Raw genomic sequence first — 26,817 nt, forward strand, 5'->3', positions numbered from 1 at the left:
AAAGATTATCAATCCTTTTACCCTATTTAAATATTCATTTCACTCAATGAAAAATTCGTGCACGAGTGTCTTCGCGAATCACTGTTAAAAATATTCGCACAGAGTAATATTCGTTAATTCGTAAGTAGTACATTAACTTTGTATAGGTACGCCATTAGCGAATTCGCCTATCACCAGGCGAATAGCATGACTCGCAATTCGCACGGATGCTTATTCAATTAGTTGATCATAATTACGGAATACATTTACAATTTAAAAAAAGAGGTATATTTTCATCAGCCTACACTGAATTTCAAAACGTTTCAGCATGTGTCACATATGACATAAAGTAAAAAAGAAAAACACAAAAAACAAAATAACCTCAAAATGAAGTAAAATCTCCCGCAAAAACAAATAAAATGATTCTAACGAGAAATCTTAACATATTTTATTCTAAGTACATTAAGTTGAGCACAAGGTGGACAAGCATAGGATATAGTCGAACAAAAAGCTCCGCGGAACCTAAGACAAAAACTTATTCACATACTATTTTGTTTCCCAAAACCAAATTTCCGGCGAGATCTAGTCAAAAGGATAAAAATAATATTCCAGAGGTAAAATTGTGTTTAGAATTTTGATTCACATACCTTTAAAAAAATATAATTTCACCTGTTAATTCAATATTTGTATTTATTGTAGATAGCAAAATTTTCGGAATTATATAAATGGCAAAGAGAACAACTTACGGGTCCGGAGTATGTTTTACATGATGGCCCTCCATACGCCAACGGTGACCTACATATGGGACATGCTGTAAATAAGGTACCTATTGGGATATTGAATATCATAATTTTTACTATTAATTTGATGAGATTCAATATATTTTAATGTATGTAAGGTAAGAATATTACATTATATACTCTGCTTATTTAGTCAGTGAAGTATAAATTGTCCAATACATTTAATTTAAAGTTTAACAACTAAAATTTTTCCATTTTAGATAATAAAAGACATCAACAATAGAAGTCAAGTCCTCCAAGGCAACAAGGTACACTACATACCAGGCTGGGACTGCCATGGCTTACCAATCGAGTTTAAAGCGTTACAAAAGGCAAAGAAAACTTCAAACAACAATGAACCTTCCGACCCTGTACATACAAGGCAAATTGCCAGATCCTTTGCGTTGGAAACAGTTGAAAAGCAAAAGGAGGCATTCAGGAGTTGGGGAATTATGGCAGATTGGGATGAACAGTGTTATTTGACACTGGATAAGAAATATGTACAAAATCAACTGAAATTGTTCTATAAGATGTATAGAGATGGTCTGATTTATAGGGCCTTAAAGCCGGTTTATTGGTCTCCTTCATCTAGGTAAGTGAATTAATGTTTTTGGAAGTAACATTTTCAACTTAACAGGAGAGCCTTAGGATGCTTTAATTCCCAAATATGTATGTGTGTGGATGTGTAGCGAGGAATGTGTTTGTATATTTGACGACGCGGTTGGCACAGTGGTAAAGTAACTGCCTACTGAGCCGACGGTCCCGGGTTCGATCCCCGGTCAGGGCAAATATTTGTGTGATGAACTCAATTATTTGTTCTTGGGTCTGGGTGTTATTATCTATATATTATGTATTTATTTTTTTTTTTTTTTTATCTATTCATTGTTAGGTGGCCCCTTATAGATAAAAAAAACTAAAATGTCATATGTATATGTATTAATTATCAGTTGTAAGGTGGAATAAATAAAGCTTATTATTATGTATTTATTAAATATTATATTTATCGTCGCCTAATACCCACAACACAAGCCTTAATTGAGCTTACTGTGGGACTAGGTCGATTTGTGTAATAATGTCCTATAATATTTATTTATTTATTATTTATTTATTTATTTAATGTATAAACCTAGGGATTCCGGTTCCGGTGGTCATACTGTAAACAAGTGCGTCACGAAGCTCCGTAATTAAATATTTAAACCAGTGGTAAAGAGTGATCGAACAGTTGTGCCGAGTCACAAAAGTATCACAGAAAAACAAATAAGCAATATCCGCTAGTGAAAACAGTGCAAAGTTACAAGTTTGGGCAAGAAAATATCAAATTTCATTTGACAACACAACCTAAAAAGTGAGAATCACGATCATATTATCATAGACAAGGGACCATCTGTCAGCAAACTGTCAAACGTCACCGTCACTTGTGGAGTTGCCAGTAACAAATTCCAAAAGCTACCAAAAGTAGTGTTGCCACATCAAGAATTAAAATTACCTCAAAAATGGATGCAAACATAGAACTTTTATTATTGAAAATGGAGGAAAAGATGAAACAACAAACTTTAGAAATAACAACAGCAGTGACGAAAAGCGTTATGGAAGGGATAGATATAAAATTTAAATCCCTAACAGAAGAGAACGAAGTCCTGAAAAGTAAAGTTGCAACTATGGAACAAAAAATTAATTCGCTTGAAAAAGATAAGAGGAAAAACAACCTAGTATTCTATGGAATAGACGAACCAGGCAAAACAGAAAACGAGTTAGTAGATTACTTAAAGGAAATTATAATCGATTCTGGAATACCTATGGACAGCCAAGAGATAAGTAATATATATAGAATAGGCCAAAAGACTAAGAACAAAAACCGCCCGGTCGTTGCTACAGTCACAACTATTTGGAAGAAACATACAATACTTAAGAATAAGTCGAAACTCCCGCCAGGAATTTATGTAAATGAAGACTTTCCTAAGGAGGTACTAGAAATAAGGAAGCAACTGAAGGAACAAGTAAAGGAAGAAAAACAGAAAGGAAATGTTGCCTACATTAACTATGATAAACTGGTAGTGAAGAAACCTTCAGACAAAAACAGAGAAAAAAGAAAGCGAGGAGAGTCAGCCTCCCCAAACACACCAATGCAGAAAAAAGTGACCCTGGAAAGTGAACCAATATTATCACAAGCGGGAAGCTCAGCAAAGGAAACGATAAAACCTAGCATACTCAAATACATTAAGAATGGAAGAACAGCTTCACCTGCAGAAACTCCAAAAAACTAATGATGGGCATAGGCAACCGGAACCAAAATATGTCAAAATGTACAAACATGTCAAAACAAACAAACAAAAATCGCATCCCAATCCGGCCGGTCACCGTGGGAGAAGCAGACCAAAACCCTCCAAATACAAATAGAAACAACAGCATATTATTATACAACTTAAAGACACAAACACAACAGAATACAATCCGAAATGGACCTGTAGTGTCACCAGCCCGACAAACCAAAAGATGCGAAGTATTCAATGTAGCAACCCTAAATGTGAGAACCCTCAGGACACAGGAAAGCTTGATGGAGCTGGAAAAAGCACTAGAAGACATAAGACTAGACATATTAGGTATAAGCGAAATGAGGAGACTAGGCGAAAAAATTGAAGAGCATAATGATTACATCCTATTTCAAAAGGGAGAAACGCCAGGCCAAAGAGGAGTGGGCTTCATAATCAAGAAATCTCTAAAACAATATATACAAGAACTTAATGGTATCTCCGAAAGGCTGGCATTGCTGATCATCAAATTCCCAGGATACAAGAAGCAATGGGCAATAATGCAAGCATACGCACCTACAGAACAAGCGGAAAAATCAGCAATAGATGCCTTTTACGAGGAAATTTCACTAGCAGTAAAAACCAACTCTGACAAACACATAATCTTAATGGGAGATTTCAACGCTCAGGTGGGTGGAAGGCAAAACAGCGAAGAACATGTTCTTGGAAAGTATGGACAAGGAAAGAGAAGTCAAAACGGAGAGAAGCTAATCAACTTTTTAATGGAACACAACTTAACTGTGATTAACTCAATTTTTAAGAAAAAGATAAAAAATAAGTGGACTTGGATCTCTCCGGATGGATCGTACAAAAACGAGATTGACTATGTAATAAGCAGCTACCCAAAGGCATTTACAGATACCACAGTTATATCTAAGCTCAATTTCAACACAAATCATCGAATGGTAAGAAGCTCTCTCAAAAAATACCCAAATAAAACTTCCCGGACGCATATTAAAAATTATGTGACAGAACAGCTCAAAGCTGACTACAGCAGCTTCAACACAAATTACCTAGAAGACATGGAGAACGTTATAATGAGTGGTGCAAATAACGTGAGAGAAAAATATAGTATCCTTGAGAAACAGCTACAGAAATATGTGACCACAAACAGAAACCAAAACCACAACAAATACCAACTTAGTGACAAAACTCTAGAACTAATCAATGAAAGAAAAGAACTAATATCCAACCAAATAGGGAAAGAAAATATAAAATTTATAACAGAACTAAGCAAGAAAATAAGAGAGAACATAAGGAAAGACCGAAAGATGAAAAGATTACAAACCTTAGAATTCCACATATCAAGAACAGGAGGCGTTAAAAAAGCATTAAGTGAATTAAAAGAGACTGGGAAAGAGTGGATACCAAGACTGAAAAAGAGATCGAAGACCACCTCGAAGCGAAAAACTATTAAGGATGCAGCAACAGATTTCTACCAACAGTTATACGCAGAACAAGAACCATCCAAAATTAGTAAATGTTGCAATACAGATGACGAAGAAACCATTCCTAGCATCTTACAGAAAGAAGTGGAGCAGGCCATTACAAGCCAAAAGATGGGCAAAGCACCAGGACCAGATAAAATAACTAACGAACTAATAAAAGGAACAATGGAAGAGCTAGTACCAGTTCTGACCAAAATATTCAACGAGATCTTGACAAGTGGCTATATCCCAGAACAATGGACCAAATCCCATATAATATTATTATACAAAAAAGGAGATAAGGAAGACATTGGTAATTATAGGCCCATAAGCCTAATGTCAAATGTATACAAGGTTTTTGCAAAACTTACTAAATAGAATCACCCCAATGCTTGACGAACAGCAACCGATTGAACAGGCGGGTTTCAGAAAAGGTTTTTCAACTTTAGATCATATCCACACAGTCAAGCAGGTGTTGGAAAAATACAATGAATACAACAAAACCTTATATATAGCCTTTATAGATTATGCCAAGGCCTTCGATAGCATAAAACACGAGTACATATGGGAGACATTAAAACAACAAGGAGTACCGGCAGTATACATTAACATCATAACAAAAATCTACTCAAACAGTAAAGCCAGAATCCAATTAGAGTCTCTAGGTAGAGAATTCAACATAGAGAAAGGGGTGAGACAGGGAGACCCGCTCTCACCCAAACTATTTTCCGCAGTTCTTGAGAATATTTTCAGAAAATTAGACTGGGAAAATTTCGGTCTAAATATAAACGGAAAAAAATTGAACCACCTCAGGTTTGCGGACGACTTAGTCCTTCTCGAGGAAAACCCCAAAAATTTAGAAGTCATGATTCAAGGCCTAAACATTGAAAGTCTGAAAGTCGGATTAAAAATGAACGCCGAAAAAACTAAACTTATGACAAATGACCAAAAAACGAACATAAAAATTGGATATAAACATCTTGAATATGTCGAACAATACACATACCTGGGACAGATTATTTCTACCACGGAACAAAATATAAAAGAGATAAATCTGAGAATAGCTATAGGGTGGAAAAAGTACTGGGCCCTAAAAGAAATAATGAAGTCTAAAGACCTTGGAATGGCGATAAAAACAAAAACTTTTAACACATGCATACTGCCGTGTCTGACTTATGGCTGCGAGACCTGGTCATTGACCAAATCGCTCAGGGAAAAACTAGCAATATGCCAAAGGGCAATGGAGCGAAGTATGACAGGCGCACGAAGACAGGATCGGATTAGAAACACCATTCTAAGATCGAAAACGAAATTGACGGATATACTCAAAAGAATAGACAAACAAAAATGGCGATGGGCAGGGCACATGATGCGTGACAAAAATGAGAAATGGAGCAAGGCTACAACTGAGTGGTACCCAAGAGATGGAAAACGAAATAGAGGAAGGCAAAAAGTAAAATGGGAAGACGATCTGAAACTGACGGCAGGTGCAAAGTGGAGAAGGGTGGCAAATGACAGAAGCCAGTGGAAGTTTTTGGAGGAGGCCTATGCCAACAGGCACACTGAAATTAGAGACATATTGTAAAATAAGCTAAAATTTATTTATGTATAGTGTTAGATTATGTTGAATTGTTTACTGATTTCAGAATAAAGGGCTTTTTTATTTATTTATTTATTTATTTATAAACCTTGGTTACTGTAGCTTAATTTAGTTTGAAGTATGAAGTGCGTAGTGTTTGAAACAACCCTTAAATGCTAGTGATCTCATAATATGTAAGACATGAATTATAATATTTACTTATTATATACTTTTTCAACTGACTCCTCATACATGGTACTGTTATAAGCTCATTACTTTCTTAGAAAAATGAATGTGGATAACAATAGAAATATAAAAAATTTAAACTTTAATTTATGGTAAGATTATAACAAGTAGTATTCATAGCATTATAATAAGCACTTTAAACTATAGAGGCTCATAATATAGGTACATATCTATATCTATACTAATATTATAAAGAGGAAAGGTTTGTATGTATGTATGTATGTATGGTTTTCACGCATAAACTACTGGACCGATTTTGATGAAATTTGGCACAGATAATCTTTAGACCCTGAGAAAGAACATAGGCTACTTTTTATTGCGAAATATGTACCACGGGCGAAGCCGGGTCGGACCGCTAGTTATATATATAAAAAAATATTTTCTTGTTATAAGAAGTGCTTATAAATATATGTTCTTCTTTCAGAACAGCATTAGCTGAAGCTGAATTGGAATATGATCCTCAATTTAAGAGTCAAGAGGTATATGTCGCTTTTCCAATGGTAAATCTACCCGAAATTGTGCAGGAGTCTATTGGTAGGTAAGTGGTTATTTTAATTATTTAAAATTGTACACAAAGACAATTTATTTTTGAGAATATCAAAATGGTTCCTGGTTAAGTGTACCTATAAGTTACCTATAAGCATTAATTTAATGTTTCATTAAAGGCCAGCGCAGACATAGTTTTTTTTTTTTTTTTTTTGCTATAGTGATCTGCAATCAGTCGCAAGACTTTTATCAGATGAGGTGACTTAAGATTATGTAGGCGAAGAGACCAGCGTCTCGTCTGCCTTCTAGAATACATCCTTCCTTTTCAGCCTTTTGGCCGTAGCGGAAGGGTTTACGAGGTCATGGGCCAGGGGATTGGGGTGACACGATAGGCGCTCAGCATATCTCTTTTTAAGTTTCTCGATTTCAGCTTGTACGGTCGGAACATTCAAATATTCATGAAGCGGTTCCCCACAGTGGAGCGCCATAGGTCCAGATAGGCTTCAAGACGGTGTTGTAGATCAGGAGCTTGTTATCCACGGATAGAACAGAGTTTCTTCCCATAAGCCAATACAGGTTACGGAACTTGTGGTTAATTTCATCTCTTTTCTTTTTGATGTGGAAGGCCCAGGTGAGTCTTCGGTCCAGGTTGAATCCTAAGTATTTGACATGTTCACTATCCGTCAGCACATCATCACCAAATTTGACTGGAGGGCAGTTACCTCTCCTTAAGCTAAATGTAATGTGGTGTGACTTCTGAGCACTTGCACGGATGCGCCACTTACTCATCCATTCATAGGTTACATCAAGAATGCGCTGAAGCTTATTACTTGCCGCTATTGGAAGATCATCTCTAGCAAGGTAGGCTACATCATCTGCGTATGTTGCTACAGTTACGTCACTAGCTACAGGTAGATCAGCAGTGAATATGTTGTACAGAACTGGGCCGAGAACAGAGCCCTGCGGAACGCCGGCATTAATTTGGCGAAGTGAAGATCTGTCGTCTCTCTGTTTCACTCGAAAGAGTCTCCCTTCAAGGTAGGACTGGATGATAAGGAAAAGAGAATGGGGAAGTTTATACTTCACTTTGCACATTAAACCCCTGTGCCATACTCTGTCGAACGCTTGTTGGACATCCAGAAATGCCGCCGAGCAGAATTGGTTCCTTTCAAAGCAGCGTCTGATCTCTTGGTGGACTCGGTGCATCTGCTCTATGGTGGAGTGTTGCTTTCGAAAACCAAATTGGTGTGTGGGGACAAGATCACAATTGTCCATATGCTCCTTCAAGCGTACCAGAAATATCTTCTCCCATAGCTTAGAGAGAACCGGTGTCAAGCTTATGGGACGGTAAGAAGCAGCCTCGTGGGGAGATTTTCCAGGTTTGTGGATCATGATAATTTCCGAAACTTTCCATACCTTCGGAAAATATGACAATCTGAAAGTCGCATTGAAGAGGGAAGCAAGAAATGTGATGCACTTGCGAGGTAAGTTTTTTAAAAGTTTAGGAGTGATTAAATCAAATCCAGGAGCCTTGTTTGAATTTAGTCTTCTAATTTCGCAAGCGATTTCTTTAGGTGAAGTGGGTTTAAGTGGTAAGCAGAGCTGAAGATCCTGATTGAGTATATCGTTCACATCAGATTCATCGCCACCATCATTCGGCTTGAAGACATTTTCCAGATGATTTGCGAAAACTTCTGCTTTTTCAGCGCAGACATAGTGGAGCGCGTTTTTCTGTCAAACTATTATTGACGCGCAGCACGCTACCTTATATATATTCGTTCGTTTCAGCCGTGGGACCTTATATATATTATATGGGAATAAATTGATGTTTTTTATTTTAATGAGGACAATGTTAATAATAGTTTGACTATGAAAATGTTCTGCGCTGCGATCCGACATATCTGCGCCGGCCCTTATGATCTTTATACCAACCTTTTTTTATCAAAATTTTAATGTTTCTTTAATTTTATATCAAACTAGCGGTCCGCCCCGGCTTCGCCCATGGTACATATTTACGTTTTCTCTACATAAGAACCATCCTCGTACTTCAAGGAATATAATAAAAAAAGAATTATCGAAATCGGTTCAGCCGTTCTCAAGTTATGTGCTTACTTACCAACACATTTTGGGATTCATTTTTATATATCAAAATAATTATTCGGTACTTTAAATTACATATTATGATATTGCCTGAATTTCATATACTGCAAGAGTAATATAATTTCATTAACACTATCAATTTCACATCTTTTTCGAATTGCACAACAGTATTTTTAGTAAGCATAAAAAAATAAGAAATATATTCATTCATTTAAAATATTTTCGCAGTAAACCAGTCTCAGCATTAATATGGACGACCACACCATGGACGCTACTAGCCAATAAGGCAATAGCATACAGTCCCACTATGACATACTGTGTGGTCACACTCGGTAATAGAAATGGCATGTTCCTAATTGCTAAGGATCAAATAGAAGAATTGAAGAAAGTTCTAGAAACTGAGATTACTGTGGTGGTTGAGTTTGATGGTATGTGTTTCTTGTTTAAATAATGTGTTTAGGCAATTGTAACATTAATTTAGAATATATTTTTTTTAATACAATTATTTTAACATATATTATGTAATGCAGTTGTTTTTTTGCACAGTAAATAATATTATTACATATATTGATTTTTAAGTTTTCATTTAGCTATCACAAACTTATACTCCAAAATGTTAATGTGTAGAATTTTGAAAAAGAGTTTGTTGTAAAAGCAATTTTTCAAACCAACTATAAATGTGTGTGATTTAAAAAATTCATTAAAAATTTAATTTATCTCTATATATATTATATACCTATTTTCCTTTTTCACGGCATCACGCGTAAATGGCTTGACCGATTTTGACAATTTGCGTGAAGACAGGACATTGTCTGTTTGGTCAGCTAGTCAACATATATTATATAACTAGATTTCCGCCTGCGGCTTCGCCCGCGTTTTCAAAGGAAAACCCGCATAGTTCCCGTTCCCTCGGGATTTCCGGGATAAAACCTATCCTATGTGTTATTCTGATGTTTAAGCTATATTGTGGTAAAGTTTCATTTAAATCCATTCAGTAGTTTTTACGTGAAAGAGTAACAAACATCCATACATCCATACTTACAAACTTTCGCCTTTATACATATATATTAAGATAAATCCATTTCTTAAACATTTATTTTTATTATAGGCACAAAACTCCAAAACAGTACATACAAAAGTCCCTTAACCAATGATCTACGTCCATTTTACTCCGCGGATCACGTGACAAAGGGCAAAGGCACGGGATTGGTGCACACCGCGCCTGCGCACGGGCCTGAGGACTTTCTTGTTGCGCTGAACAATAATATGACTGTGGTGAGTTGGCTTATTTTAGTAATTAAAAAGTATTATTGACGACGCGTTGGCGTAGTGGTAAAGTAACTGCCTACTGAGCCGACGGTCCCGGGTTCGATCCCCGGTCAGGGCAAATATTTGTGTGATGAACTCAATTATTTGTTCTTGGGTCTGGGTGTTATTATCTATATATGTATTTATTAAATATTATATTTACCGTCGCCTAGTACCCACAACACAAGCCTTAATTGAGCTTACTGTGGGACTAGGTCGATTTGTGTAGTAATGTCCTATAATATTTATTTATTATTATAGGAGAGGTCTTTTTATAAAAAGTAATTGAAATATTAAAATTGTTGGATTGATTTTAAATATGTCACCAGCAAACAGTACATTCCTGACAAGACAGTTTTTTTTTCATTAAAATGAGTTCCTTGAATTACATTTCAAATTAGAATAAGGTGTTCAAAAATGAACACATCAAAATTATCACATCATATTATCATGTCAAGGATAATCAGCCTTCAATTATTTACATTACGATAATACTCATCATCATTCCAGCCTTTCAGGACGTCCACTGCAGGACATAGATTTCCATAACGAAATTTCCATAATGATGATAATACTCATTTTGTAAACTTTAATAATGATTGTATTCCTAACATTTTTCCTTAAAAATTAATCTCTTCTAGGAATGTAATGTAGACGAGACAGGTTGTTACACGAACCTAGGCCCAGATTTCGACGGTCTGCCTGTACTAACAGAGGGTCAGGAGGTTGTGATGGACAAACTTGCAGAATCTATTATATATAAAGGGACATACATACATTCATATCCATTGGACTGGAGGACGAAGAAACCGGTGATATTGAGAGCTAGCCATCAGTGGTTTATTGATACTGCCGCTTTGAAAGAACGGGCTTTGGTATGTTTCAATATTATAGGAGTAGTTCTTGTATTGACTTGCCATTTTTCGACGCTCCTATTCTCTCGAGAGGAAATAATGTGTTTTTGTTTGTTTTATGGGATATTATAGATCAAGAGCCCAAGACGGCCAGACTTTCCTTTCTTTAGGAAAGTTGAAAGTTTCTCTGTATATGTCTCCGATACAGATAAGAACGACTAGCGACTATCAAGTCTGGGTTGTGGTTACTTTGGCAGGAAACAGGTAGTAAAGGTGTATAAAATTGTACCTAACTTTCATTATACTTTAAAAGCTAAATTTTATATATGTTACTTGGAGACGTATAAAAAGATGTTACCTCAAGAGCCGGACAGTTTTCATGGTTCTTACATCTTGCCAGACACATTTAAAAAATAACTAACATATCATCAAATTAACGTTACTACCTAAAAGTGTATCAAATATGAAATAACCCACTAAAAACATTAGTTTACTATAATTAGTTTACTATAATGATTAAAAAATAATAGTATAATAAGTTATTACTTATCTTTTACGGGGACTTATGTTGATGGAATTTCACGTATCTCGATGACACAATAACAAAGTCATCGAGATACGTAGAATTCCATCAACGTAAGTCCCCGTAAAAGATAAGTAATAACTTTATTACTTATATTATACTATTATTTTTTAGTCATTAATTATAGTAAACTAATGTTTTTAGTGGGTTATTTCATATTTGATACACTTTTAGGTAGTAACGTTAATTTGATGATATGTTAGTTATTTTTTAAATGTGTCTGGCAAGATGTAAGAACCATGAAAACTGTCCGGCTCTTGAGGTAACATCTTTTTATACGTCTCCAAGTAACATATATAAAATTTAGCTTTTAAAGTATAATGAAAGTTAGGTACAATTTTATACACCTTTACTACCTGTTTCCTGCCAAAGTAACCACAACCCAGACTTGATAGTCGCTAGTCGTTCTTATCTGTATCGGAGACATATACAGAGAAACTTTCAACTTTCCTAAAGAAAGGAAAGTCTGGCCGTCGTGGGCTCTTAGATTATTATAGTTGTCACTTTTATAAAATTTACAATGTATTTTTTCTGTTAAGTGCGTTTTCAGAACTAGAAAAATTTGAAGCATTCATTCAATTTTTTATTGTATGAGAAAAATATTCTACTTAGTGATTGTCCTAACAATACTTGGAGGATGTATGGTGAGATTTGGAATAACAAAGGTTATAATAAAATATCCTACATCCTACATATATTATAAATGCAAAAGTTTATGAGGATGGATAGATGGATGGATGGATGTTTATTATTATTATTTATTTATTTATTTATAAATAAACGATGTTTGTTACTTTTTATCCCGGAAATCCCACAGGCACGGGAACTAAGCTGATTTTTCTTTGAAAAGCGGACGAAGAAGGCGGTAATCTAGTCCACAAATAAATTATCATCAATTAAACTATTTATCTTCCAGGCAGCTTTAGATAAAGTGGATTTCCTACCACCATCCTCCGCGGACCAATCACGACAGAGTTTTAAAGCGCAATTGGAAAAGCGGCCATATTGGTGCATTTCGCGCCAAAGAGCCTGGGGTGTGCCTATACCTGTATTGTATAAGGGGAATGATGTTATTATGGATGAGTAAGTTAAGATATTAAAGATTAATCAGCCATTCAATTAAAATCCTAGCCTCTTAATTAATAGGGCTGCATGATATATAGACATTATAATATAAATCTCGAAAATAGCTTCAATTACTTTCATGAAATTTAGAATGTTTATAATATACAAATTGAATATATATAAAAATTTCCTTCTGTCATTTTGAATAAGTGATTTATTATAAATGTTAACAAAGAAATAAGATTTTTGTTTAATTATTTAATTAATATATAATTTCAGGAAAGTAATAGAAAAATTATGCAATTTAATAGAAACTAAAGACGCTGATGTATGGTGGACGTGTGATGTTAAAGATGTCTTACCGAATGACGTTTTAGATAAATATAATACAGATGAACAAGATTTTGTTAAGGGAAAGGTAATATGATATTATAATTAGATGTTTTTTTTTATAGTTAATATTTTAATAATATAATTGGGAGATTTTCAAATTCTGTACTAAATTCTAGTAACACTAGAAAACATTGTGTTCATCTAATATTCATAAGAATTGGGCAATTTTATCAACATGGCGCTAAAAAGTTCACAATTTTTTGAAGTGAAACTTCTTATGGCGCGTTGAGAGTAAAATTTCAAAGTCACGTCACGCAATACCGTCACGTCATGGAGTAAGGCGACGATTTTAGTATCTTATAATCTTGCCAAAGAAGTTTCACTTCTAACACGTTGCTTTTTTTAATTGTATGTACATTTAATATTTTTCTAGGATATAATGGACATCTGGTTAGATTCAGGTCTTTCCTGGCAAACACTAGACGGCAAGAAATCTAGAATATATTCGGAAGGTATAGACCAATTGACTGGTTGGTTTCAAGCTTCCTTATTGACGTCTATAGCTTTGAGAGGAGAGGCTCCTTATGAGTAAGTTTATTTTAGAGTAAAATAGGTATTTTATATACTTATGTCACAGAATACATAATAGTAGCTAAACGCTACAGAAAGGACACTCTCCGCCTCCCGCCAAAATTAAACTTACCTCACCCCCTCGCGATCAGACATAAAATGGGCCATATTTTTCTGCAAGGACGATACGCAACGAAGATTGACAACATTAATCAAATTGACTTAAAGTAATTTTATTATTTTGGATTTGTGATTATCGTTTTTCGTAGAAAATGGTTAGATATTGTGCTGTTTACGGATGTATTTCATCAGAAAAATGCGAATTTTTTTTTACGCTAGTCACAAATGTGCCAACCATAAAGCGTTAACACACACATTTGCAGTCTCTACAGTGTGACTGTCAAAACGATCATTTTGTATGGAGTGTCCGGGGTGTGCTTATGTAATAAAGAATATTTAAAATGTTTATGATACTTTCTGTTTTTTTGTGAAACAGAAAAAAGAATGGGAACTTTAATTTATATAGTCCAATGTGAAATATACTCCATAAAAATTAAAAATAAGTCGTCTAGACAGACGGCCAGACGGTCGTCTTTATGTTTGTTCGCAAAGAACTCAAAAACTACTGCATCGATTTTCATTATGTTTCTACCATTAAAAGCGTGGTTCTACTTTCAGATTTTAGTAAATAATTTCTTAAATTTAATTTATTGTTTATTTTTTTAGGTCAATATTCGTGCACGGTTTTGTAGTAGACGAGAAGAAACGCAAAATGTCCAAATCAGTAGGCAATGTGATAGATCCTGTAACAATTATACATGGGGATAAAACGTGTCCGGCGTATGGGATTGATACTTTGAGGTAATTTACGTAACTTAATAAAATTAATTTATTTAGAGGAACATACAGAACATATGATTTTTTAGTGAATGCGTGAGAAGAGTGTTTGTTTCAATAAATATAATTTTATCAAAATTGAAATATAATTCACTCAATTCAGACTGGGTTTATATCCAATTTCAACAGAATATTACAGTACACATTTTTTTTTAATAAACAAAAAAGGAATATATTTTTTCGATATTATTAATTAAAACAGTAAATGTTATACATATTTAGAATTGTATGAAATCTCATGTGATGGTAGCTCTTTCTATTATATTCTATAAAAAGTACTTAACTTAATTTTATTTCACAGATGGTGGGTAGCAAGTCACGCGACGCAACATTCCCAAATCATAATCAGCAAGAAACTACTCGACGACTGTCAATCAGAAATTATTCGCATACGAAACATCATGAAATATCTTCTAGGCGTCGTAAATGACCTAAAAACGGAAGACTTTAATAAAAATCCACCCTTAAATTTCTTCGACCAGTACATAGTTAACGAATGTCATACATTTTTAAAACAAATAAACGAACATTATGATAATTTTAGGTATAATAGTGTGGCCCAATCGATTCTTCATTTTGTTAGTAATAAAGTGTCTGCTTTGTATTGCCATTGTATAAAAGATAGATTGTATTGTTCAGAAAAAGATTCCGCAGAACGTCTTGCCGCGCAATTAGCAATTCATACGATTATGGCAACACTGTGTAAAACTCTGGGTCCTATTTTACCCCATTTAGTGGAAGAGGCATGGCAACACCACCCCTTATCCAACCAACCGTTTTATTTCACAAAGGAACTGTCACTTTTGCCGCCAAAACCGATTGACGTTACATTAATGGACGCCATCTTGAATTTGAAAAGGGACGTTTGCATTCGTATGAAAAATGAGAGTTTGAAAAAGTTTGATTTGATTTTGCAAGTGAATTCCGATTTATATGCGAAATTTAATAAATTAAATATGTCGGATGGTGTAAATGATAGTGTTTTGTGTGAAATATTAGAAGTATCTAATGTGGAATTGCATGAAACAGAGAAAAATGTGAAAAATTGGAATATTATGGCCACTGTTAGTAAGAAAGGACAATGTTTGAGATGTAGGAAGTTTAATGTGATTGGCGATAGTGATAAATGTGTGCGGTGCGAGAAAGTGTTAGCGACGTTGTAGATTTTAATTTATTAAATATCATGTATTAGAAAATATAATTATAATTAGTACTTATAAGTAATATGTTATCAATTTTAATTAGAATAAAAAAAAATCATCACGAGGCGGGATTCGACGACATTAGGCAGAAGACACGGGTTCAAATCCCGCATTGTGATCGAATATTTTCTATTCTTTAAAAAATCATATTTATAAAGCATTTGAATGCTAAAAAACTTAAATATCAAATTAGGGTATACATGTTATTTATGCTGGTTATAAATACTAAGTCAAACCTCTCTAACTAGCGCTGTTTGTGTAGAGAATTTTATGTGTTAAATTGATCACTGTGTGAAGATGCATGTTTAGCAAAATGTGTAGATTACATAGTTCAGGATAAGTAACGTGATCTTATTTCGACAATTGTAAGTTATTTAAATATATATATATTCTTCGTTGAATAATAAAAATGATAATGCATTTAAATTTTGTTTTTTACTCAAGCTCTTTACGAACACACCCCTCAATTAATTTGGTTAGTTTTGATTGCAATTAACTACAATATGTTAAACGACATACAATTATAAATTACTTGCTTTTAATCCGTGGCCTCACCCGCTTTGTCTAATCTAAAACTTAATAAATTACCTATATAGTAAAACCTTTCTCCAGAATCACTCTATCCCTTAAAAAAGCGCATCAAAATCCGTAGACTTTTCTCAAGAATCACTCTAGTCTCTATCCCTTAAAAAAAAAGCGCATCAAAATCCGTAGATTCAAGCATAGGTACATAGGGATCAGGGACAGAGAAAGCGACTAAGTTCTAAGCTATTTAGTGATATTACATCATTTTACAACCATAAGTCTTTAATTTCTTAAATCCTTTACAATATAACATTTCCTATAAACTACCATATAACTTTCTTAAATCAGAAACAGCACAACCCTATGAAACTACATAATTCGACAAACCTCATAACTGGAAATCCACATATTTCCAAATGTACGATAATATTGTGCCATCCAGGATTCCAGGAACGAAATGAAATACCTTGTGAACAATTTGTTTAATATCCCTGTAAACTATGGACGGCATTCAGTACAGAGATAGTTGTTTTTGTTCTTATTTTAATAATTCTAGTTTGAAATTAACAAAATGCTTTTGATGAAGTAAGCGAGGATTTCTATCATTCCTCCATTGATCACTTTTAAGTTATTCCCAGGAAAGATGTGACTAAAATACTCTTTATATTTTAAGTAATCTTCTACAGTTAGTATAAGTATTTGGCTATTGTAAACCTGAATAGTGAAAATAAGCTTTCTCTAGAATCTTACAAAGTGAAATGTAAGTAGCGGCTAGTAAGCTGTGTATTTTTATGATGAACGTTTTGTTTATCATGTATTTGGAATTTTAAATAATTCTCGATTCCAAATGATTAAGTACCTACCTACTTATTTTTATTAAAATCGGTACAGCCGTTTAATAGGAGCTCAGTGAAAAACACACGCCCAGAAGCACTTTAAATTATTATGTTTATGTACGTGTACGTCAACGAGCTGTATTAGTTTGAGACAACATTACCTACGTGAAATACCCAGAAATAATCATGCTACGAAACCTGTGACTACGAAACATTGCTTCTACGAATCCGTTACTTAACCCGTAAAAGCAGTCTTGCTGCGTGCAATTGAATCCCATTCGCTTGAGCGGATCCAACTAAACACAGCTCGCATAATTAAATTCTCCAACAATATTTGTTTACGTGGTACGGTAAACGCATTAATTATACTACTAAGTCCCGACTAGTCCGCCTGTCTAACTTGTCTAACTACGGCACTGCCACCTGCTTTATTCTACACTGTTTATAGTTCGGCTCTGAAATAACCTGGTTATATATTGGCGTAATATCTCGCATCACAGATTACTGAATAGTTAGTACGTATAATATTCACATTTTCGTAAGGGTCGGGTTTATTTTTGTGGAAAGAAAATAAAGTCTTTTGCCTATTCAAATGTTAAACTTCTTCGACAAAAACTATTTCTTAGTGTTCTGTCTCGAACCTTTCTTTCGAATCGTTTTCATTGTATGTATCCCTTTTCTTTGATCGGATACTTAGAAAAGTGTAATAAATAGTAATAGTTTAATAAATCGAAATCAGATTTGTTTTTATAGTGTGACGTTGCTTAGTTGCTTAGTTAAGGAAAACTAGCGCTTTTTTGAAAAAAAATCACAAAATCGAAGAATTCAAAGTATTTTTGGAACATATTATTTCCAAAATCACGAATATAATAAGATTTCGATATTACAGTGCCTATTATTCTAAAGAGTTTTATGCAGTGCTAAGAAAAGATTCAACTGATATCCTACCATTAATTTTTCCTAGACACCGTTGAAATTTATGGCTTCGGCTTATCCCGTCAAGTGCCTTAAGGTTAGATCCGGGATCCTATGTTCACACCTCCATTTTTTACGTAACAAGCCGATCATGTTATTTAAGAGTTTTGACCATGCCTTAAATTATGGGTAACCCTTTCCTCGCTGTAATACAATAAATCAAGACCACAATAATTAATAGTACGTAAATAGTTGTTTCAAAATTGTAAAATAAAAGTAACGTGAGGCAAGTTTAAAAAAATACAGAAATTCCTTAATGAAATATTAATCAAAATATGCGGAATATCTAATGTTTAATTATTAGCAGTTATCACCAGGTCTGTGATGTTTGCTCATCAGTTCAACGCATTCACAGGTACAAGCAGGTAAGAATCACTTTCTTCAAATCATTGGTCTGCAATTCCAAACAAAATCAATATGAAAGCACTAAGACGAAGATTAAGTAGGTATTATCTCATCACATATTTTACTCCTGAAAAATTTCAAGCATCCCTTCCCATCAAATACAATTTATTTCAAGCTGCTAAGATTAAGATTTCAAAATGCCAAACAATAATAAACTTCATGTTGTCAGTTTAGTTGTTCGTTACAGAGCGTAGACTTTAATTGCTTATGAGTTCAGTTGAGAGACAAGCCCCCGTACCATGATCTTACAGCAATGTTATTTCCAGTGTGGAAAGAGGACAGCGCTATATAGTTCTAGCGCCATCACTTTCCCAAACTGGAAGTAATACTGCTATAAGACATAACGGTAACTCTAAAGAACGTGAAATGTAGGTATAGAAACCCTGAATTTCCCTTTGATTGACGCGATTTGACGGCTCGTGGGGAGTAATTGCATTTTGAGTCTTTGAGCTTTGAATTTGGTGGAGTTGTGATCATTTGTTTCTTTAAAATATTTTTTGCTGAGAGAGAGAGAAGCTCGGATTTGGAAACATTAATGATGTTTGTCTCTAAAGACTTCATATAAACGTACCTTGACTCAAAGATCAACTTCATTTGTTCCTTTTAGTTCCTAACTCTAAAAGTAATAAATAACTTCAGTAAATAGATACTACTATAATAGATATCAGCCCGCGGCTTTGCGCGCGTTTTCAAAGAAAAGCTCGCATAGTTTCCGTTCCTATAGGATTTCCAGGACAAAAAGTAGCCTATATCTTATTCTGGATCTTCAGCTACCTACAATCTACATACCTAATTTCATTGTTATCGATATTGTAATCGGTATAATCTACTTCTTCTTATATATAAAAATGAATCGCAAAATGTGTTGGTAAGCGCATAACTCGAGAACGGCTGAACCGATTTCGATAATTCTTTTTTTATTATATTCCTTGAAGTACGAGGATGGTTCTTATGTAGAGAAAACGTAAACATGTACCACGGGCGAAGCCGGGGCGGACCGCTAGTCTTCTTATATATAAAAATGAATCGCAAAATGTGTTGGTAAGCGCATAACTCGAGAACGGCTGAACCGATTTCGATAATTCTTTTTTTATTATATTCCTTGAAGTACGAGGATGGTTCTTATGTAGAGAAAACGTAAACACGTACCACGGGCGAAGCCGGGGCGGACCGCTAGTATTAAATAAGTTTTACCCAATGCCCGTAAGATCAAAATAATTATCTGCAATCTGTATGATAGTTACTGGAACAAAGACGTCTAATAAATCCAGGTGACATGTTTTAGCGATAACACCTGGCGTTACGTGACGTTAGATGCAAATCACTTGCTCGGAGTTGGGACCTACTTGTTGCACAGACCCACAGTTAGGTATTAGAATAATAGATTTCCTAGGCCGTATATGGATATATTTTTAAAGGAAATTTTATGAGTTTCTCTACTTATGAGTTTCTCTACTTAGTCAAAGAAAAACCTGCATAGTTCCCGTTCCCGTGGGATTTTCGGGTAAAAGTAGCCTATGTGTTATTCTGGGTCTTCAGCTACCTACATATCAAATTTCATTGTTATCGATTCAGTAGTATAATTACATAGCTTGTAAGTTGTAACCATAGCTTGTAACATTTATTTACAAAGCCAGAAGTAGATTTAGACTATATTGGTTTCCTTTAATCTCCATTCTATTTTTTTATCTCTATTACAAAGATTATATGCACAATTTAGAAATGTTTATCGACAATATGGACATTGCGGTTGTGATCGTGTATTTTGCAACATGCTGCACACATTACGGTTACATTAGTAACACCTCATGAAATCTAACTTGCTCTGGGTGAACATACGATTTCTATGTAATCGTCCATTTACAGAGTAGTCTAACGGTAGAGGTTTGCGCAGCATAAGCTTATTGCTTGAAAATGGTTTCAGAGTGCACTATATAGGAAAACGAGCAGAGTATTTTATAGAATAGGTACCTATATACATTATACATATATTATTTTTGTATTGAACACCAAGAGAAAGTATAACATGTAGGCAGATACGTAATACCTTAAAAAGTTTATTCAGAAGTCGAACAATAAGAACCAAGTGGAATCATTATGTAGTGTGTTTTTGAAACTGAAATTTAATATCACATTAAAAGATATTTATTCAAAATCACCCCTTTTTTACTTATGTTTATTATTTAATAATACTAACAATAGGTGGCATCTATAGTAAAACAATCTGTAACATTGAATTAAATCGTATTTCTCTCGTGGTCGGTGGTCGGTCGGCCATCTGAGATTCTATTCAGGTCTCTTGATACAGGGTCTTACCGCAACACGTATAAACATATGTTTCACTTGGCTTGGTGCTTATAAATATTGAGATTTTCAATAGTAAGTGTTCTGTGGTCTAGATACGTATTGCAAGGACCGTGTTTCTAGTTACGTCTTGTAGATTATAGCTATACAAAATGAAAAAAATACATACACTCAATATCTAAATATTGAGTGTATGTATTATTTTGATCGTAATTTTGAGCCATGGTATATCCTGCTTTATGAAGTCTTGTCTTTAATTTCTTGTTTTCATGAACAGCTAACATTCTCTACAGCTACCTAATAGAAAACAAGGAACATAATATTATATATTCAGGTTGTTCAAGTTAAGTGAGATATCATATTACTCATATTATATTATTTTGTCTTCGCCAAGGTCTTCACCTGTGGTCTTCACCGTGTCTTCACCAGTCTTTATTTTTTTTATTTAAATTTTTTAATGAAAGAGGTTTTTGTCGTAAAACCTTTCACGCCTACCAGGTTTCAGGCCTACTTCGACATATCAATATTAAAAAAAATTAGATTGTCAGATAAACTTATACAACATGGTGTAGTAATGTGTCTTTGTATTAATAAAATATAAAAAATAAAATTCAGATCAACAATGATCACACATACATAGTAACTTCATAGTAATAATTCACTAAAAGCTTAAAATTGTTTCGATTTCAAAAAATGGGAAAGTTGCCTTATCTCTACACTGAGTCTGAAGAAACAGAGGACACATCAAGTTCAGTTGAAAATATAAAGAAGAAGAAGAAATTATCGTAAGTGTTATTTCCTAGATAATATAATAATTTAAAGTACTTTTAAGGTTATTTTTTTTTAATTATAGCTTTATTCTGTACGATAAATTTTGTACACATTTTAAGAAAGCAGTTTTTTCTCGTTGTCATAAGGACTATCTATAATACTATTATAAAGGCGAAAGTTTGTATGGATGTATGAATGTTTGTTACTCTTTCACGTAACAACTGAACGTTTTACTGAACCGATTACAATGAAATTTAGCACACATATAGAGGGTGACTTGGATTAACACATGGGATAGGTTTTATCCCGGAAATCCCACGGGAACGGGAACTATGCGGGTTTTCCTTTGAAAACGCGGGCGAAGCCGCGGGCGGAAATCTAGTATCTATATAATTCTTATAAATCCATAGAAAGTAAATGCACTTCATAAAGATTTTAATACGACAACCAACAAAAGTATAGAGCAAATTGTTATATCAACGCAGATTTATAGAAGTCTGAACTTTGAAACCTTTGTTATTCATAAAATCTATTTGGTATAATACAATGTTGTATCCGTGACCTCTATACCATCTTCTTTATACTATGCTATGCTATTTATCTTCTAACTAAGCAGAATCCGTTGTCTCACAATCTCAAGTTATTGATATTTTCATGCTATATTGAGTTAAAAGTTTTGATTGCCACAATGTGGCCGGCACTGTCTCCTAAAATTCCTTAACTTTTATCATTTTTGGCATGTTTTTATTGTTCATTTGATTCAATGACAAACAGGACAATAAAAATGATGAGTTGGAAATTTACTTTCAACTTTATATGTATTTCTTTGGTTAGAATACCATTTATTTATTTATAATACTTTATTGTACAAAACAATGTAAGGAAATCTAGTACAATCTAATTAAGGTAAAATATTTTCCAAAATAGACGGCCTTATTGCTACACAGAAATCTCTGCCAGGCAACCTGGTAGAAAAATAATTTTAACATTAATATTGAATACGAATTCGTATTCTTGCCTACAAACTTTGCTAGTTGTAGATATTGCTAATGTTATGAAACCCGTAAAACCCTTTCATCAGCTTAATCTGCCTCTTATCTTGTTATCCCAACTCCACAAACCTTTTTAAGGGCTATTAGAAGTGAACTAAAGGTATCCGTAACTATATCCACGACTGGCAATAAACAAATCTTTATTATTCCGTTTCAACTAACTTGGAATTTATGAAGGTTCCTGCCCCTTTTTCTGAAACTGTTTTCAGTATTCCTTAGTGATTTCGTGCTTAGAAAGTTGTAATATCTCTTGCATTTTTGGTTAATTCAAAATTATTATATTTATATCGAGAGCTGATAGTAATGCAAACATAATATCTAAAGTAGGCGTATACAAAATCTGAATTAGAGAGTTGCATTTAGATCAAACATGCAATGTTCTAGTACCTACAGAAAAACACTGAATACGAGTTTTCGTTTACACTAAAAGATCACGAAAGAATGCTCTAGCTCTATGTCCGTCTGATTACCCAATACTTTATATATTTTATTTAAAACATCTCTAATTGATTAGCTATCACATCTATATATTTACTAGCAGTTCATTATGAATTAATTTAATGTAAAGTAAAATTTAATATTTAAAGTCTCCTATCACACGATATATTATTATAACTCACTTTTTACCTAACATACTTAATATTTATTTATTTATTATTATACATGCTCGTAATACATAATTATATAATAATTGATAATTTTCAGCATCCTCAAGTACACGGGCGGCAACCTGCGCAAGAAGAAATGCAAGGTCCACAGCAAGTCGGACCCCGATGACAGCGAGCTGCGCAGCCGTAGCCGCAGCAGCCAGCGCATTGGGCAGAAGCTGCGCGGGATCTTGAAGCATACGGAACATGAGTGTATGTATTGAATCATGAGTGTGTGTGTTTAAGCATACGAAACACATGTTTATGTAGTGTTTTATTTTTTTGGAGCGTGGGACATGTGTGTGTGTGTGTGTTTGGTCCGCTATATACGTTAAAGCATACGAGACACGTGTGTATGTAGTGTTTTGTTTTTTTGGAGAGAGAGACATGCGTGCGTGTTTGTGTGTGTGTGGGGGGCTTTTTATTAAAGCACAGGGAACATGAGTGTATGCAGTATTGTTTTGTATGTTGGAGCGTGGGAGTGTGTGATTCTGCATTATAAATTAGATCATAAGCTAGCAGGTAAATTCAATAACTAAAGATAGAGAGCAAGTACTCTCTAAAGCGTAGCAAACCCAAAAACTTTTGAATGTGTTTTGTAACTTCGTCATCATATAATTACTAGCATGAAAGTATACGAAACATTAGTAAATAGCAATCGCAAGTGACATACATATTACATATTATGTCTTAACTGGGATCCCGCTGTCTGACCCGAGTGACATGTATGTGAAACAACTACCCGCATGTAAACGTCAATCAATCATTATTAGGATAAGGATGGCTGCCCAGTGAAAGCGTATCCGATTTCAGATCGAAAAGTTCGGGAAGATCATGTCACAAAATCAAATCGTTTCATAGAGTCAGAACTATTGATATTATTTATTTCATGAAAGTATTCAATAGTTCTAAATATGTAGATCATAGAGACAAGGACATGGAGTTTCAATCAACCGTAATATTATGTATAATCATATTAAAATATGTATTATGAATCTTATAATATTCTCTTTTATAGTTATTTAAATAAAACCATATAGGTTATTAGATATTTTGCTTTTATGGCATTCAAATGCTTTATAAATATAATTTTTTTAAATTTTGGCGAAAGCCGCGAGTTTAGATCCCGCATCGTGATCGATTTTTATCTATTAAAAAATATATATCATATAATTAGCTCAGTTCTAAGATATCTTGATAAAGTCATGGACGACTTTTGACCTTCCAAGCGGCTTGACCCTTAGGTGGGTTGTTGTAAATTGTGATTGAAAGGTAGAGGGCGGAAACATATAAAATTGTAAAAAATACAAGCGAAATGAATTTAAAATGCTAATGCCTTACGGCTGATCTTCAAAGAAAGTGGTACTTGTAGGCTGTAGCACTCGAGAAGGGACGTTAATTTTATTTATTTTCTTTTGTCACGCTTTGTGTAATAATTCATTCCTGTTTTTACAATAAAGGGCTTTAGGTAGGTAATAGCGTTGTAACAAACAAACAAAAGTAGAGTTAAGTTTTGCATTAAATATGTTTGTCTAAGTGAGTTTCTTTCAGGCAATGATAACGAAAGGACGTAACGTTGTCGAGAAATTACATTATTCGTAGTTGGGATATTTCTTGTTAAATACAAAAAATAAATAATAATGATAACAAACTGAGTATGTACAGTATACACGAAAACGTTTGCTAGGAAGCTAAACTAATTTTATAAGATTTGTATCAATTAAAGGGCTTGTCTTTTTACTTCAAGAGGAGCCTACAATTTCATTGAGCCCAGTTGGTAACCATGATTTTACTCAGCAGAAATAAAAGTTCCTATACATTAAACAGAACTGAGACGTTTCTAGAATAAATCTTACAATTACCTCAGACAAAATTATTCAAGCTCTCAAGGTCTTTTGAAGTTGCCGCACTTTGCTTGTTATAAAAATGACATAGGATTGCCTTCTTCATATCTTTATGTAGAAAAAGTAAAATTTCGACGAATTGAGATCGCCTTTTGCAACTTAATCATTTATTTATTTAACTTTGTTTGTTTCTGTTTATTTAATAGGCAGACATTTGATCGCTATCCCTTCGTATGTCAAATTATTTCAGAAGCCCATTTGAAATCATAATAAAGTTCGGATAGCAGTTTCTATGGGGGAAACTCGAACAGAAATTTTTATTTACAATAAAAACATACATTCTGCCACGCTTTTTAATGTCTATTACAATGCACATATTTTATGAGAAATATAGCGATAGATGGGTCATCCGATGTTACTATTAACACTGATAGCATTACAGATGCTTTACTTTCTTTTAATGTCTAAAAATAATAATTCAGGTCTCCTATTTTAGCTACAGCATCAGATGATGACGAAGAGAGTGAATCAAGCCGAATCCTTCATTCCAAGGACCGCTGCTTCGTGGGGCGGGTGCCTCGACCCGCAGGCTCCAAGCCTGGCAGGGGCGGTGGAGTGGCTATCGTTGTTAGGAAGAATGTTAGTGTAAGTATAGGAAATCACTACATAGTATAAAACAAAGTCGCTTTCCGCGTTTGATGCGGTTTTTTTAATAGATAGATTGGTTCAAGAGGAAGGCTAAATATAATTTATTAGGTTTTAGACAAAGCTAAAACTACTAGCTACTAGCATTATGATAGGTAATATTATGAAAGCAACGTTATATGTATAGATACGTATAGATACGTATAGATACGTGAAGGCGACTGTATAATATATTGATTGTAGTTCTTAATTTAGCAGAATAATACCTAGATATTATTAAATTGAATAAATTAGAAATAACATTAATTATATACATTATAACAAATCTAGGCAACCATCGATTTCATAATAATTTTTGACATTATTGTTAGGTACATTCACGGTGATTACAGATACATACTACGTATTTACTAGTCAAATAACTTTTTTTTAAATCTCTCAACATTGCCCAGTTGTTACCGCGACGTCTACATCCAAAACAAACACATTCATGAAATCATATTTACGTTTCAGAACTTACAACCACAACAGTCGACGAGTAGTACAAAAAGAAAGAAGACGAAGCGCCTACTGAGAAAGCAATCGTATTGAAATTACTGTTTCATTGTGAGCTTTGTTGTTTCCATTAAATATTGAATACAGCTACTTGAGTGTTTTATTTTGAGCAAGATATTTATTATAAGGATAAGATTGTAACCTTTAAAATGCGTCAAATTTGAGTAAAAACGAGTATTAAGGCATTGTTCAATGCTGAAATGTGTTTGGGAAAACTGAAATAATATTAGAAACTAATTTTAATTAAGTATTTCTAATGCTTACGACATTTACTTAACCTAACAATTATAATGATAACTTACATTAGGGTTTTAACCTACAATGTAGGCAACTTGTAAGGTATTTTGTGCTGTTATCAAATATAAGGCATCATTGTTGAAATTTATACGCGAATGTAATATTATTTCTACATATAAAATTAGTAGGTACTATCTTTTAGAGATCGTAACTTAGTAATATGTAAATGATATCTCTTAGGTGTCTCAGGTCAAAGGTCATTGAACTTTGAAAATTATATTTGCAAATATATTATTGTATGTAA

General features: G+C 33.9%; 2 protein-coding genes across 2 annotated transcripts; both read left to right on the forward strand.

Annotated features, from left to right (window-relative positions):
* The first annotated feature begins 352 nt into the window (after nt 1-352).
* On the forward strand, nt 353-16,124 carry IleRS-m (Isoleucyl-tRNA synthetase, mitochondrial). The gene is made up of 12 exons (XM_090116348.1): nt 353-593; nt 679-801; nt 980-1,350; nt 6,744-6,857; nt 9,134-9,333; nt 10,014-10,180; nt 10,855-11,088; nt 12,567-12,733; nt 12,995-13,133; nt 13,482-13,636; nt 14,345-14,479; nt 14,817-16,124. The coding sequence occupies exons 1-12, from the start codon at nt 399-401 to the stop codon at nt 15,676-15,678; spliced, it is 2,862 nt and encodes a 953-aa protein (XP_089972474.1). The 5' UTR covers nt 353-398; the 3' UTR covers nt 15,679-16,124.
* Nucleotides 16,125-21,447: 5,323 nt separating this feature from the next.
* LOC149897558 (uncharacterized) lies at nt 21,448-26,363 on the forward strand. Its single transcript, XM_090116078.1, has 4 exons — nt 21,448-21,547; nt 23,291-23,445; nt 25,573-25,721; nt 26,235-26,363. The coding sequence occupies exons 1-4, from the start codon at nt 21,456-21,458 to the stop codon at nt 26,310-26,312; spliced, it is 474 nt and encodes a 157-aa protein (XP_089972204.1). The 5' UTR covers nt 21,448-21,455; the 3' UTR covers nt 26,313-26,363.
* The last annotated feature ends 454 nt before the right edge of the window (nt 26,364-26,817 follow it).

The sequence above is a fragment of the Colias eurytheme genome, chromosome 25 (genome assembly GCF_061535395.1).
Source record: "Colias eurytheme isolate Ceu_HAF_F1 chromosome 25, ilColEury1 Martin Lab GWU primary, whole genome shotgun sequence".
Classification (NCBI taxonomy): domain Eukaryota; kingdom Metazoa; phylum Arthropoda; class Insecta; order Lepidoptera; family Pieridae; genus Colias; species Colias eurytheme.